This window comes from Pteropus vampyrus, unplaced genomic scaffold (genome assembly GCF_000151845.1).
Source record: "Pteropus vampyrus isolate Shadow unplaced genomic scaffold, Pvam_2.0 Scaffold6, whole genome shotgun sequence".
NCBI classification, from domain to species: Eukaryota; Metazoa; Chordata; class Mammalia; order Chiroptera; family Pteropodidae; genus Pteropus; species Pteropus vampyrus.
The window spans coordinates 8,608,065-8,624,491 of record NW_011888787.1 but is presented as its reverse complement, the minus strand read 5'-3'; the positions used below and the strand labels follow the sequence as shown (position 1 = coordinate 8,624,491).

Sequence of the window (16,427 nt, the reverse complement as noted above, 5' to 3'; positions counted from 1 at the left end):
ACCTAGAGGGAGTGTTTTAATCTGAGTTGCTCTAAATGTAATCCCTTCCAGAATCTTCTTTGCAGTTCTTAAGAATGCACAGATTTGAATCAGGGTCTATAACTGCCCAACAAACTGAAAAACTTCCCACAGTTACCCTCTACGTGGATAGTGTGGGCGGAGCTGAGCTCATGCATACTTAATCACATTGATAGGATGGCTGCTGTGCTCAATGGCCACAATGATGCCTCCGGAATCCAGGATGGTATAATAGTGGGGTCCTTCCAGCATCTTCGTCCAGGAGTAACCCCCATCATGTGAGATGTACACATCCGGGATCATCACTGAGATGGCATCTCCCACACTACCTGCAACACAACCCACCATCTCCTCAGCACAAATCAGCAAGGAAACAGGATTTCCTGCCAAGAGAATAATTTTGAATGATTTTACCCTATTATTTCCCATTATGTCTCCTGTGATGGGGAAAAAAAGGCCACTGAAAATTTGGGAAAGGGGAAAGTCATGCTGCTCTCTCTGATGGGAGTCTATGAAAAACTCAAAGTACCATTATTATGCAAGACATTCTACAAAGGATGGTAAAAGCCACCTATGCTGATTTTCTTACAGGTTTCAAGGCTGTGGCTGAGTTCCAGTGTCGTCAGCTACTTCTTCCTGTTAGGTGGGAGGGAGGGGAGGGCTGCTTACCATGGGCAATGACTATGCCAACGGCATTGGGCTCTGAGAGAGGGGCCATTGGAACGTTTAATTTCTGGGAGATGCTGTAGGAAGCGTGAATATGGAGGCTGCACTGTGAAAAGAAATCAAAGTTTAGATTAAAACCAAAGGTGCAATTTTTTACTGATCCTACAGAGCCTAATAAAGCTTTGAACCTTACCCAGACCTTAGTAGGATCCTCCTTTAAAAAAAAAATGATAAAATACACATACCATAAAATTTACCATCTTAAACATTTTTAAGTGTGCAGTTCAGTAATATCAAGTACATTCACACTGTTGTGCAACCATCTTTCTTCAGAACATTTTCATCCTGCAAAACTGAAACTCTACCCATCACACAGTAACTTCCCATTCCCTGCTCCCCTCAGCCCCTGGCAACCACCATTTTACTTTCTATCTATGAGTAACTACTCCTGGTACCTCATATAAGTGGAACCACAGAGTATTGGACTTTTCGTGACTGGCTTATTTCATTCAGCATAATGTCCTTAGGGTTCGTTCATGTTATAGCACGTATCAGAATTACCTGCCTTTTTAAGATTGAATAATATCCCATTGTATGTATATACCACATTTTGCTTATCCGTTCATCTGTCAGTGGACACCTGGATTGTATCTACTTTTTGTCTCTTGTGAATAATGCTGCTATGAACATGGGTGTGCAAATACTTCTTTGAGGCCCTCTGTTCAATTCTTTGGATATATACCCAACGTGGAATTGCTGGATCATATGGTGGTTCTATATTTACTTTTTTGAGGAATTACCATACTGTTTTCCAGTGGCTGTACCACTTTTCATCCCCACCAACAGTACACGAGGGTTTTAACTTCTTCACATCCTTGCCAACACTTATTATTATTATTTTTTTTATAGCAGCCATCCTATGGGCACGAGGTGATCTCTTGCTGTGGTTTGGATTTGCATTTCCCTAATAATTAGTGATGTAAAGTATTTTTCTCGTGTGCTTAATGGCAATTTGTACATTTTCTTTTAATTTAGGTTTTTTTTTTGTTGTTGTTGCGTTATAGGCTCAGTGTGATATTCTTGATTCTGAAATGCATTAGTATATTTGGGACAAATTATGCAATTATTTTTTCTAGTGTAATCTGCCTTAATTTATTTTATTCATGTATTACACCAAAGCCTCTGATCAATATTTAAAGCATGATTCCACATAAATAAACTTGATGAATACCTGACATATTTTAGATACTGTGCAAGACGTGATGGTGATTCAAAATAAGACACCGTCCTGTCTTTAAGAAATATTTCTTAGAAACTAGTTGAGGTATAAAGCAGAATGAAGTTTAGTGCTTTATAAGAGATTTCAAATTGGTTAAAATGTTAACTTTATGTCACGTATATTTTACTGCAATAAAAAAAGAGGTTCGAGCAATCTATTAATGAAATGAATTAGAATGATTAGTTCTAACTGAAGATGGGCGGCGAGGGTTTCCACTAATCCTAATGAATCAGGGTAGGGGAGACAGGCACAGCGTCCCTAGGAACAACGTGAGCAAGGCCGCAGAGGCAGAAACATACAGGAGCAGCAGAGGATGCCAACAAGGGCATGTCAGTGATAAAATGGGCAGTGACGAGGGAAAGGCAGAAGAGAGCCTGCCAGGTAGGCTCAATCACCAGGTCACTGACTTCATTCACAGGCAAAGGGGAGCCATGAAGAGTGTTGAGGAGGGAGAGGCGCGGAGGTGTGAGGGTGGCAAGGCAGTTAATGAGGCCACTGTACTTCCCCAGGCTTCAGGTGAGCAGAGCAGGCTCAGGGCAAGGTCACAGCGGAGGGATGAAAAATGGGAACAGAAGGGAGACAGACACTCAATAGCACTTAGGAGTATAGAGAAGGGAGAAGAGGGAGCATTGGGGGTGGTGTAGGTACCCTTTATCTCACACTGTCGGAGGCTCTTAAAATAAGACAAAAAACCCTGTCTGGAACAGCAGTGTATGTCAGCCACAGGCATTCTGAGGAGAGCTCAAGAACTACACACGCTGTCATTTTTTGAAGAAAATTCTGAGTGTTTCCCTAAGCTCCTCTCAAATTCTGAAAGAGCCAGACACAAAGCTTGTTTTCTTTTTTTTGTTTGTTTCTTGCCTGTCAAGACTTGTCACTCCTGGAATCTGGGATCTCCTGGAGCAATGCCTTTGTATTTCTAGTTCTGTCTCTCCTCCCGGTCAGCTCTTGCTTTCCCATGCACTGCTGGATTACCGCCCACACCCACACCCACACCCACACTACGTGGCACCCAAGAAGAGGAGAGGGCCAAGTTCTCTTCCATTTGTTTCCGGCCAGTTCGGCTTTGCACTGTTCATAAATGGCTGGCTGGTCTACGGTTTTTGGAGAATTCCTAATGTCTCATAGCGGCCATGCTGACGCCTCACTAATCAAAGGCCCAACTGTCTATTCTATTTTCACTCAACAGTTTAATAGAACACACACACTGCCCTCACTTATGCTTTTCTTTGGAAGACAAATAATCCATAGTATTTTGGCTTTTTTTCACAGTTCCTATTTCCTACATTCTAAATTAGTTTCATTACTCTTATTCCCAAACTTTCCACCTTTATCTGTGGACCTCAATCAAGTACAAAACTTCATTATTCAAAAGCCTGGCTCAGGAAGAGCGTAATGGCTGCTTTGCTCCAAATGCATATGACAATTGGAGTAACACAAACCTCATTCTTATTTTTTGCTGTGGCGTCACATTCACTGTTTTCAGGCTTCCTCAGGTGCTTCCACCTTCCTCCTTGGTCAAAAGTAATCATAGTCTGGATAGAATTATCTGAATGAGGAAAGAATGACATTAAGCATGAAAAACTGAATTTAATAGGGTGCATACAGTGTATCACTGTAGAACTCTCTCCTAACTAAGGCTGTGTGACACCATTATAACCCTCAGTCTTGGTGAGTAAGTGATCAGCACTCTGAATGTGATATCTGAAAAAGGCTTCTCACCTGAACAAGACCCTGCTGGTTCCAGAAATCATCTAGACCGACACTCTTGAAAAAAGATACCGTTTATCTCTTTATTAACACAAACAGACGGATGTCCATTCTCCTTTCTTGTGTGCTTGTCTTGGAAGTAAAATCTACAATGGGAAGGCATCCTCATCTTTACTCAGACAAGGCCATGATACTGGACCTGTTTTAGGAAATCTCAAGATTGGAATGTATGTACTTAACTCTGAATTAATAATTCCCAATTTTGTCTCATACCCTATCCTTATACCTTTTCTTTTTTTTTTTTTCTCATGTCTTTTTTCTCCCTATTCTCTATTTTCAATGATACAAACTGTGGCAGGTTTAAATTCAGAGATAATATGCTTTGAAGGAAACGAGAAAGTAAATAAAGGAAAATTCATTTATTCAATAAATATTTATTATGCATCCACTATGTGAAAATTGTTTTAAGCTTTTGGGAATATATCAGTGAACAAAACAGAAAAAAAAAAATCTCTGTGAAGTACACATTCTAGTAGAGTGAGGTAAACACTAGATGCTGTAAACAGGTAAATTATATAGTATGTTAGAAAATAAGTGCTATGGAAAAAAATCTGCACAGCTAAAGGGGGACTGAGTGTTTGCGTGGGGAGGGGCAGACTGAAATTTAACATAGGGTAGTCAGGCAGGTCTCATTCAGAAAGTAAATATGAGCCAAGACTGGAAGGAGGAATGTCTCAGCCTTGCAGGTATCTGGGGAAACGGAGCGCGCAGTCAGTGCGTATCTCTAAGCCACGAGTGTGTGAACCTGGCGTGTTTAAGGACTGGCAGAGAGCTGGAGTGACCAGAGCAGAGTGAGCAAGATGAAGGTGAGGTCAGGAAGGAAACGGGGCCAACATCACTTAGGACCTTGTAGACCATTGCAAGGTCTTTACAAAATAAAAACAAACATCCCGTGCTTCCTGCCAAAAATAAATGCATAAATAAATAAAACCTTAGGAGTCTTTGTACTTTAGAGTAATGTGTTTATTTGTATAACTGGGCTTTAGTAAAGGTGAGTGTTGCAGAACCACTGGGTAGAACACAAGAATCTTGGCTGGCATTGCTATGCCCTCTATAAGGAGAAAAGCAGGAAGTGGTTCAAACTCAGGCTCATTTCTATAGGCCTAAACCTCTCAAAATGGAAGACTGATTTTATAAACTAAACAAAATAGAACCCCCAAAATATTACTTTCTACCTTGTGGTTGCTTTGCTTTTTCTTAGTTCTATTTACCATAACTTATTTGAAGAGCCAGAATTTACATGGGTAGGCTACTGGCTAGGTAAGCAACATTAGTAGGGGGACAGGACCATCAGTCTCCCCAAAATCCTCAACAGCCAACATGTTCAGCTGAAGGACAGCTGTGGCAAGACTCACCTTCTGAGAGCACACTTGTAATGTAGACGCCCCGGAGGGAGGTCACGTTGGTAAAGTCCGTCTCGCCGCCTGTGGTAGTGTAGAGATGTCGGTCCAAGGACTTGGAGTAGATGATACCTCGATCATCTGACGTAAAGATTGTGCCAAATCCAGTATCTGAAATAGGCAAACAAACGAAAACTCTAAGTCCTGGGAGGGAACAGAGAGACAGCAATAGCCTAACCATACATACCCCTGAACGACTGACTGCACATTAGCCAACTGTCTCTTTTCATGATGTAGACGCAGACCTGAGAATTAATCAGTTTAATATGCAAAATCTTTAGGTCCATTTTTAATTCTAGTACCCAGCTTAGTGCCAGGAATATGGGAGATGCTCAGTTTATTGAATGAATTAATCAGATACTCCAGAAAAGCTCTATCCAGATATATTTTGGTGGCAGAGGCACTGCACTGTATTTAGAGTCGTATCTTACATATCTCTAAATCTTTATACTCTGGAACAATGCTTATCAAACTATCTGTGGTGAAGGATCAAATTTTAAATTTCCATTATGTCACAAACCAATGCTTTTGTAAAATATAAAATTAATCTTCAGAAAAATGAAATACAAAAGACAGACAAAATATAATCAACTCTTTTATCATTAGATTCAACAGACATTAAATTACTTTGTCAAATGGCTGTAAGAGTTTTGAAAAGCTTGCTCTTACTTCCTCTCCTTAACAATGAGTTTGCAAAAAACAGTCCCAGTCCCCGGCCATTCTTTGAGCAGCACTGCTCTAGAACACTTGGACATGCACACGAACCATTGAATGTCAAAACAAGTGGCCTTTTTGACTGAGGCTTCGTATTATCTCTAAGACAAAATGTTCAGTAAAACGCCTAGGTAATAAATACCTAGGGGTAAGAGGAAAAATCAACATGGAAGAAGGAAAGCTACTCAAAGTAAGTCTCAAAGCTTAAATCTCTACGATTTCAAGGGTGGGCCAATGAAAAGCTCTCACCTCCAGGTTCATCTACATGCATGAATACCATGTCATCATTAGCTGCTAGGATAGAATAGAACTGTTCCTGCCCCACAGAGGGGAGCTGGGCCATGCTCCATGTGTCCCCTTGATCTGTTGAGACATGAATCCTTCTTGTTGTATCCTGAAACAAATGACAGCATTTATCTTTTTAATTTTCTGCCAAGGTGTTATGTGCAGGGACATAATAGGGACATTATTATTTAATAATCATACGTATCATTATCCATTTCCTCACTGAGCACAATTGCTATAAATGAAAGGTCCCAGTACCAACTACCAAAGCGTCTTCTAACCTCCAGCAAAGTTCCAGGCAATGAGACAATCCATTCTATTGTAAGTAAGGTTATCTTGGCTTCCTCTTTGGCTTCTTCATTCTGGTGTAATCTAAAAGCTATTATCCTCTCAACCTCTGACATCCCCATTTCCTTCGACAGAGCCAAGAGTGTGCTGGGACCATCATTTGTTTGGCTTTATAGCCATTCACATATCCTTGCTCAGATAATTCTTAATACGATGATTGCTGCATAAAGGTTTGTTTCCTCTGAGACAGTCCTGGCATAATCCAAAGAAATTAGGTAATTAAGGGTCTAGAAAATGGTGATAAAATCCATGCTTGGGAGGTCACAAGGGAAGTCAAGATGTGACATGTCTCCTCTTTAAGGAAGTCTCTCAGAGCAGCCATAATGAGGGCAATGAGGCTGGGAAGAGGCCAGAGTCAGAAATCAATAAAAAGATGGTGATCAGGGCATATTTAGCTCTTAAGAGGAGTCTGTTAAGGATGCAATTAACACCTACTTTCTGACAAATAGTTTAAAATAGCTACAAGGCACAATTAGCCACGGTGGGAGAATTAGTCCTGGGGCTTCCATATGTTAAATACTCTTTAAAGTTCAGTGACAAGTACGGGTCGGCTTATTTTTCTAACTTACACTTAGTTGTTTACATTGACTCTTACTCTCATTGTTAGGTAGAAACTAGAATTCAAAAGCACATGGTAGAATTTTAATTTTGTAGACAGTAGCAGTAGAGTGGAGGGGGCTACCTCTGGAATTAATCTGATTTCCACCAGGGTACCACCTCTGCGTGACTCCACGGAAATGACTCAATTTCCTCAAATAAAAATCAAGATAACAGAGCATTAGCTTATAGGGTTGTTTGGAAGATTATTTCAAAAGTGCTCGAGGGAGTTATCTGTAGTTACTGAGTCTACTTCCCCATCTCCAATTCTCTCTGAATCCACTTTAATCAGTCTTTTAATCTCAGTACTCCAAGTGAAACTGCTTTCATCAAGCTCACCAACAACCTCTATTTTGCCAGCGCCAGTGGATAATTCTCAGCACTCACCTAACTAATTTGGCATCTCTGTTGAATTTAGCACAGCTGATCACTTCTTCCTTCCTGAAACATTTTTCCACTTGACTTTCATGACATCACACTGTCCTACTTGCCCTGCCTCTCTGGTCCCTCCCGTCAAATCTTCTTTGCTGAGTTGTCCATCTCTTTCCAACCTTTCAGTGCTGGGTGCTTCAGGGCGTGCGCAATCCTCTCAGCTTTGATCTACCTACTCCTTCCTCCAGAAGATATCATCTAGTCACATGGCTTTAAATATCATATATAACTGTGGGAGATTCAAATATCCAAATGCTTATTTGACATTTCCACTTAGATATCCAACAGGCATCTTATATCTAAAACTGAATTCTTGATTTTCCTCCCACAAACTTGCTTCTCCTGCAGTCTTCTGCCGTCTTCGTAAATAGCACCACCATTCGCCGAGTCGCTCAGACCAAAGACCATAAAGTTATCCTTGGTTCCTCTCATTCTCTCACAATCACATCTAATCCATCAGCAAATCCTACTGGCAATACATTTAAAATATACATCTGCCATCTTCCCGCTTCCTCCCCTCATCCACTGCCGGCACCTGGTCCAACCTGCCACGCCGCACACTACTGTAACAGCCTCCCAGCTGCTTCCGCCCCATCAGACTACTCTGCACACGCCCGTGCTGTCACAAGAGAAGTCACATTACATCATTCCCCTGCTCGCAACCTTTTCACAGCTTCCCGACACAAAAAAGAATAAACGTCAAGGTCTTAATTACGACCTACAAAAGCCCTGAATGACCTGGCTGCCGGCCCCCTTCTCTGGACCGCCCTTCTCTGTGCTCCAGCCGTGCTGCCCTTCTCACTTTTCGTCGCGCTTTCAAGCATGCTCCAGCCTGAGTTGTTTGCACTTACTCTTTCCTCAGCCTAGATGTCCACATAGCTAATGTTCTCACCTCAGTCAGGTCTCAGAGCGCCCATCCAAACCACCCCCCAACCCCGCTAAAATAGCCTGCCACTTTCTACCTCCTTATTCTGCTTTAGATTTCTTCATAGTTTTAATCATTACCTGATGTTCTATCATATTTATCAGTTTAGTATCTACCTCCCCTACTTAAATATAAGCACTTAGAGTGGGACACTTATCTGTTTTATTCACTGCTATATTCTCAGGACTTAGAGTTGTACCTCGTATACGGTAGGTACTCAATTAATGTTACCTATTTCTGTTACTGTTCCTGGATAATGAGCAAGTGGATTGCTTTTTTTCAAATATTCATGTCTGAGTGAAACCCAAATACTAGGTCTACATACCCCAAAACAGATACCAGAAATCATGTGGTGATGACAGGCGAAGTACAGAGTAACCTGGAAGAGTCAGTCAGCCTCTATAAAAAGAATCACCCCCAAATCTTACAGTGATATTAGATACGGCAAGAAGGCAAGAAACTGTCAGTACAAATAGTAAAAGGGATCTATTTGAGGCACATTTACAGAAATATCAGAACCCAAAGAGAAGAGGCAAACACCCACCTTATCAGCCATTACAGAGGCAAAAAGAAAACGTCCCCCAAGACCAAATGAATAGATTTTCACACCAATGGTTTTGAAGCTTTTCCCCAAGTCTGAAGTCCTCCATAATTCCAGCGCTCCAAGATCAGCTTCTTAAGCAAGACAAAATATTAATTAAAACTTCACTTACTGGTGAGCCCCTAGGTTCAAACAACTGTTTTAGAAATGTTTTAAAATTATATGGCATTAGACATAGGCAATTCACATTTGGGTTTTATTTATACACTGGACAGAAAGATAGAGTTTACTTAATTCCAATACAGTGTTGCATTAAAACATTACAGCCACAGCACCCTGCTTTACTTTCTTCATGACACAGTTTGAAATGATCTTATCCTATTTTAAGTTGTCTTCTTTGAGTTTGCTTTTCTTGTTGATCATCCAACATCCCTACTTAAATTTAGCTCTATTTAGCTCCGTGAGAGCAGGCCTTGTTCTCTCCGTCCTTAGAATAGTGTTTAGCACACTACTGTAGGTGTTCAAATGAATGAATGAATAAATGAAATGAATCAGTTGAATAAATAAGTGAAAGATTATGCTCTCTGCTTTGAAACTGTACCACTGATTGGAAAGCCAATTGCTTCCACTGACCCAAACGCAATCTATGTTCTTTTGCAAAAATCACTATGCATTTCAATGTTATTGTTTGTAGTCCAACATTTACTTTATGTAAACATGTTGCTAAGATTAAGTATACTGTATCTATGTATAGCCCGTATTTTTATTTGATCTAGACACAGTATAGTAATTTGGTTGTAATGTCAAGATTTTAAAAATCATTAACAGCTATCTTCAGCTATTAAAACTATAGAAGAATGGAAGGATCTTTGATGTTTCTACCTCTTAAAATCCTAGAATGTTCTATCATAAACAGGCAATAAGACATTCCTCTGGAACTAAAATATACTTACTGCAGGAGCCATTCACATACGTTGTAAAGAAGATGATGTTTTCTGATCCCCTACAATGAGGCAAAGACAGGGAAAAAACATGGTTCAAGACTGTTAATGGACTGTGTCGACCTTAGTCACAAAGCTCCCAGCAAGTTTAATAAGCTTTATCCGTTGGTATTAGCCAAAACCACCTTCTCTGTACGCCTGATTCTTCCACAGCCTCCCAGTCAAGGTCCCCACATCCTGGGCCCCAGGCATTTTCTATTCTTTATGTCAGCTCTTCCAGCTGGTCAAACTGGTTTACTCATGCTCTCCAAATCTGTCTCTTGCATTTGTTCACAGTATTTCCTTCTTAAAATGCTTTTCTTTTGTGTAACCAATTCTTACCTTTACAATCTTCAGGCTCCAGCTTAAAATCTAGCTCTTCCACGAAGCTTTCCCTGTCACTCCAACTAGAAGGCTTATTTGCTATAAACTTCTAGAGCAATGTTCCCAACCAGGGAGGATTTTGCTCCTTAAGGGGTATTCTTGGTTGTCACAGCTGGAAGAAGGGGAGTTGTTACTAATATCTAAAGGACAGAAGCCAGGGATGCTACTAAATATCCTACAATACACAGGATGACCCCCACAACAAGAAATGTCTGGTCCAAAATGTCATTAGTGCTGAGGTTGAGAAACTGTTGTAGGGCACTGTTCCATTCTGTACCAGCCACTCGGCACTCCCCTGTCTCCCATTTAGTTATTTTAATCGCATAGTATATGCCTTATCTCTCCTATTAGACTATTGGGTTCTTTAGGGCAGGCACTAGGTTTTATGCTTTGTTGCTTCCCTTCAGAACCTAGGTCAATGCTCTGCATGAGCTAAATAATTTTAGTTCTTTCAGAGCTTGAATTATTTAAATTCTAATTTGGAAAGGGAGTTCGCAGGCAACTAGGTTTAGACCATGATGGTACTTATAGGTCAGCAGCAGCGAAAGAGGCTGGCGCTGAGCGTGTTCCTTCAGAACTTTAGGTTGTCAATTCCTAGAAATCAAAGATCTAAAAGTGAGTAAACAGTTAGCCACTCAGTTAGCTTATATTTAGACTAATCAAAGAAACGAGTTACCAAAGTAAAAAGTCTTGTATAGAATAAAAAATAAAACATCATTTTAAAATAACTTTTCAGTTTTAAAGATGAGTTTCTATTTGTTTCTTTTAGCTTTACTGAGGCATAACTGACAAAAATTGTAAGATAGTTAAAGTGTACACTGTGATGATACATATGTAAAGATGAATTTTAATGATCAAAATTACCATCTTTCTTGAACATATCCTACATATTTTAGGTTCATCAGATGCGAAACAATTTGTTAACTTACTTTAAAAATTACTTCCTTCCTGATAAAACCATATAAGGTACAAACACAATTAAGCCACATAAAGTGAAAGCAGATGTGGCATGTATACCATATTGGTACTGTAAAAACCAGCACTTTCTGGAAAAGGCCCACTTTAGTTAAGCAACATTTTAAAATATTTTAGTTAATTTTGGCAGACATATTTGGCAATATCTGTATTATACATTTCCCTGACTCCCTAAGTAGAAGACAGTAAACATTAAACTCTTCCTTGGGATTATGGATCATTGTTGTGAACATCATGTGAAACTCTAACAACACAGCGTTCCCATTAGAAGTTACTGAGGTATGTGTGCTGTCTTCATCTAGCACTAAATTCCATCCTGTCCTCTCAGCTTTTGTCTGCTTACAGTTCTCCGGGCATGTGCCTGCTGTTTGCACTCATATACTCCACCTCTGGCAGCAATCTGCTATTAACTGGGAAACCAGATTAACAAATTTGCTGAAATTAGTCAAAGAGAAAGAACAAACAGGCTCTAAACAAGGGTCTGAGCCTAATCAGAATTTTGGAGGTATGAAGGCTCTTCATTCAATTCTTGCTTAGCCATCCCCCAAATTCCTCAAGCAAATCTCCACTCATAGACAGAAGGAAAAATCTAAAGCCCAGAGAGGTTAAGCCACTGACTAGCAGCAGAGCCAGGTTAGAATAAAGGTGACCTGACTCTCCAGTAAGAGCCCCTCTACTGTGTCATCTCTGAGCAGGCACCTGGGTGTGGGGATGTCCCAGCGAGAGAAGCGAATGAAGTTTGGTGCACGGTGTGATTCCGGCGGTCTGCAAGCTTTCTGGCTTTCTTCCTTATTCTGTACTACATTCCTTATAACTGAAATGGATCTCTAGATGAGGGAATATAAATATGGGCACAAGGAAGTACGTAAGTCCCCAAATCAAAGCTGTATTTTCTACTAGTCTAACTGATGTCACCATTTATGGAGAATAAACCTTTTGCAGGCAGCAGCTACTTAGTCACATGCCTTGTTTTCTATTCAAATTCTAGTGTTTAGCGAGACTAAGTTTTCTTTCCCAGCAGAATTAGAAGCTCCTTCAGGTCGAGGTCTGTATAAAACCCCTTTCTCGTGTCCCCTGTGGCACCCTGAGGAGTGCTTGGCACATAGTAAATGCTCAGTGTTTATCTGTGTGACTTTTGGCAGTGTTGTCTGAAAAGGTTCGGGCTCTGCGCAGATGGAGTCTTCTGTTACTCACCATTTGGCCAAACATACTGCTTTGTGGATTTCTTCCCATTTTCCCCCAAAATTCTTGGACACCCATAGGCCATTCTGAAAGATTATAAATGACTTATCAAAATTCCAGCTTTATCCTGTGCAGCTGCTTATATGACCTTTAATAATTCATATCTAATCATTCAGGACATTAAAAACATGCTAAAGTTCCGTCCGAGCTGCCCGAGCTCTAGAAACACACACATGGTTTACAGGGGCCCCCTCAGGGTCTTGGAAGCTCAGAATAACCAATGCTTATGAAGTGCCTACTATGTGCCAGGCACTGTACCGGATGTTGCACTGCGGGGGGGGGGGGGGTGGGATACAAAGACAAATGAGACACGCTACCTGCTCTCAAGGAGCTCACAGTTTAACAAGGGTCCCAGATAAGAAAGCTTGATACAATGTGGTGTTACGGAAGCATGGTCTCTGGACTAAGAGTAGGGGGAGGAAGGACACTGACCGCATCAGAAATGGTTTGTGTAGAAGACAGCTGAACTACGTCTTAAATGATGAGCAGTGTGACCTAAAGAAGGCACGTGGGGAGAGTGGATGCTATGGCACAAAGGCAGACTAGAACCAGGTAGGAAAGGCAGTGAGGTGATAAGACACTGCAGTCTGTGCAGCGAGCTCAAAGCCTTCAGACACTGATGGAGCACAAATTCCAAGGTGAGGGAAGGAAGAGCAAATGCAGGGAGCGAGTGGAGGGCCAGCTCAAAGACAGCCCTCCTGTGCCATGCTGAGGAATCTGGTCTTCATTTCATACGAGGTACTCAAAGGAGGAAGGTGTGCTCAATAGAGGAATGACACAGTCAGTTTAACTTTTTTAGGTGGAATACTTGGATGCCAGCGGGAAAGACAGAGTTCAGAGGGTCCAAATCAGAACCACGAAAAGCAGTGAAAACTGCCACATTAGTTCATGAAGAGTTAGTGAGGCTCTAAGCCATGTGAGGAACAGGCTTTTAAGCTAGATTCAGTCAAACTGGACAACTTTTCCTGTAGGATAGAACGGGGGGTGGGGTGGGCGGGTGGTGTGTGTGTGTGTGTGTGTGTGATGTGTGTCTGTATGTGTGTGTCTGTGTTTGTAAGTCAATCACTCTAGCATTTTGGTTGAGGGATGAGGTGTACTGTAGACTCTTTAGCCAGCATAAGGATTAAGGGAAGAGAGTATGTCTGAGAGAAGAGCAGGAAGAAGTTAGTTAAGATTGAGTCTGAGGTGCCTGTGCGAGACCCTGCTAGAGGTATGCGGGGGCAGCAAGACAGGACGCTGAAGCCCCAGGAAAAAGCCAGGGCCAGAGACCAGGACTTGAGAATCTTGCACATTACAGTAGTAATATAGGGGAAGAGTAGAAAGTTGCTTGGAGTGAAATGAGCAGTAGAGATTTAAGATTAGGTTGAAAGGAGTTTAAGAGACCAAGAAGGAATGGCTAGGAGAAAAAAAGATGAAGCAGAGTTCCCAAAAAGAGGGATTGGCCAAAACTTTCGAATGCAGCAAAGACTTTAGTAAGATAAAGACTGACAGACAGTGCTGGCAACAGAAGCCTCCTGGGCCCAGATTCAGTGGAGGTGGCACAGCGATGTCCTGGTACAGCTGAAATTAAATGGGGCTCATCTAGGCAGGATTTACCTTCAGTGCTCACCCCACCCCTGACCATTCTTCTTTAACTTTTCCTGTGCTTGTAATATTCACCTCCCAGAATTTCTAATTTACCTAATTTTACTTAGAAATAAGAAAGGGTCTGATATCACCTCTTTGCACTTTAGTACAAACTGGTCCATCTTCTCTATCTCAATTATTTGTACTTCAAACTTACCCTTAATTAGAAGAAAATTTAAGCATAAAAGCAGATTGTGCTCGTCTCTTTCTGAAGATAGCCTGTTTTAATAATCCTAAGATATTCTGTAATGGTGATGGGGTGATCAAAGGGGATACTGATAGTTCTGTCCCCTTCGAAGGGGTCTTTGCTCCCTTGAAGGGCCTTCGACTCAAGCTGCTGGAGGCCGATTTCCAGGAATTGTTTCTTAAAGATCTGAAGCCTACCCAGCAGACCAGTTTCCTTCCTCCAGCCTTCTTTGGCTAAGCTTAATTCCGACCTTCCTTGAGCCCTCCCATCTTACTTCTGCTCAGAGATCTGCCCACTGAAGGCCCAGAATGCAGACCTCTCTTCCAGTGCCCCTCATCCTCCCTTTGCTACTCCTTTGCTTAGTCTGACTTGTCCACATTTGATGACCCTATTTCTGTCCCCAGAACGGTCATCACAGCTGTGGCTCTCAAATTTTAGTGTACAGGCTCAGCTTGTTAAAAATACTAGTCAACTTGCCACCAAAAGTCACCGATGTACTATATCTGCATTGGGGCCTAGGAATCTACATCTTAAACCAGCCTCTCAGGGGTTTCTATCTGATGTTGCTGGTCAGTAGACCACACTCTAAGAAATAAGATGAGAGAAAGCCATATGAATATAAAGTATAATTGTAATCATCACAGTCTAGCAACTCAGCCACTTTGGGCCTTGATAAAGGACACTGGTCCTCAGGAAAAGAAAGCTGAACATCTTCCTCAGGAAACTGTCAGAAGAGGTGGGAGGGAAACTGGTTTCTGAGGAGAGTATAGGCATGTGGTAGGGTGTAGGGATTTAAGATATCTTTTTTTAAGACTCTAGATATTTAATACATGAGTGTCGAAGACAGAAATCAATATGCTTGATATACTATGCAGCAAACAAAAAAGAAAAATTATGAAGATGTGGTTTGGCCACAGGACAGGAACAATGACAACATTAGGACTTTGACAATTTATGTTTGTCCCTTGCAGAATAGGAATATAAACTGTTTTCTAGTTCATTACTCTAATAGCACACATCTATTTACTTAAAAAACCATAATGACAACTAGAAATCATACTTATCTATAATAGATAACACATGAAAATCATGCCCTTTACCAAATAGGAAAAAAAACCCCCACATACTTCAAGACATAAGAAGTCACTATAAAGCAGTCCAATACTGTATAAAAAGCATTACATACAGGGTTCTTTTGAGGCAGTATATTTTGAGACAATAAAAACCCAAAGGCAAGACAAGTTCTTTAACTAGACTTACTTCAGTGCTAAGGGCTAGAAGATAATCAGAATTCTGAGGGCTGTACATCATCTGAGTCAGAGGATGAAAAGGGAGATTGGTCTGAACAAAGTTCTTTGCAAAATCTGATGATCTGAAGATTCTTCCTCCATGACTTCCTCCAGACACCTCTGCTGTTAAAATCACCTGAGTAGGAAGAATAAAGTTCAGATTCAGGGTATAACATTATAAAAGCACAAGAAGTTCTTACATCATTTTCACCAGACATTAGTTAAGAAAATTTTAATACCGAAAGTAAGAAAAGTTATAAAAACAGATTTGTTGGTATACCCCACCCACGTATTAGTCTTATCAAAAAATATTATCCTGAATTGAGCTAATGGATCATACCTAAGAATTTGAGCCTGGTCAGTTTGAGATTAGCCAGTTTCCCAAAGACTAAAATGTTGTCTCGAGGGTTAAACATTGTAATGCCAAACAACTGCCACGTGAAGTGTTGTTGGTGCACCTTAGGGGCCAGAAAAGAAACTGTGTGCCGAATTCCATTCTTTTGTGATCTGTATTAAATTATGTTTAATTTTAAAATATAGTAATAGTAAACTAAATATATTGCTGTGTATCACTGGATCATCCCAATATTATTATCTGACAGCCCACATGTGGCTCCATACATGCATGAATGAGCCTCACCTTTCCAGAGTTCTCAGGACCAATAGCCATGCCAAATTCAGTCCGAATGAAGGTATTATTGATGAGATTTGTAATATCCTTAAAGTTCTTTCCATAGTCCTCACTGAGGGGAAGAAAAACAAAGACAAA

The 16,427-nt window shown here is 40.8% G+C and overlaps 1 protein-coding gene across 1 annotated transcript in view; it reads right to left on the bottom strand.

The window, feature by feature from the left end:
- SORT1 (sortilin 1) overlaps positions 1 to 16,427 on the bottom strand; it is a 45,249-nt gene that overhangs the window by 15,536 nt on the left and 13,286 nt on the right. The window contains exons 5-12 of the mRNA XM_011367855.2: positions 12,509 to 12,582; positions 9,929 to 9,978; positions 8,979 to 9,106; positions 6,097 to 6,241; positions 5,089 to 5,244; positions 3,406 to 3,512; positions 688 to 790; positions 179 to 347 (exon numbers count right to left, since the gene is read on the bottom strand). Of these exons, the coding sequence (XP_011366157.1) occupies positions 179 to 347; positions 688 to 790; positions 3,406 to 3,512; positions 5,089 to 5,244; positions 6,097 to 6,241; positions 8,979 to 9,106; positions 9,929 to 9,978; positions 12,509 to 12,582 (932 nt within the window). The remainder of the gene's footprint in view (positions 1 to 178; positions 348 to 687; positions 791 to 3,405; positions 3,513 to 5,088; positions 5,245 to 6,096; positions 6,242 to 8,978; positions 9,107 to 9,928; positions 9,979 to 12,508; positions 12,583 to 16,427) is intronic.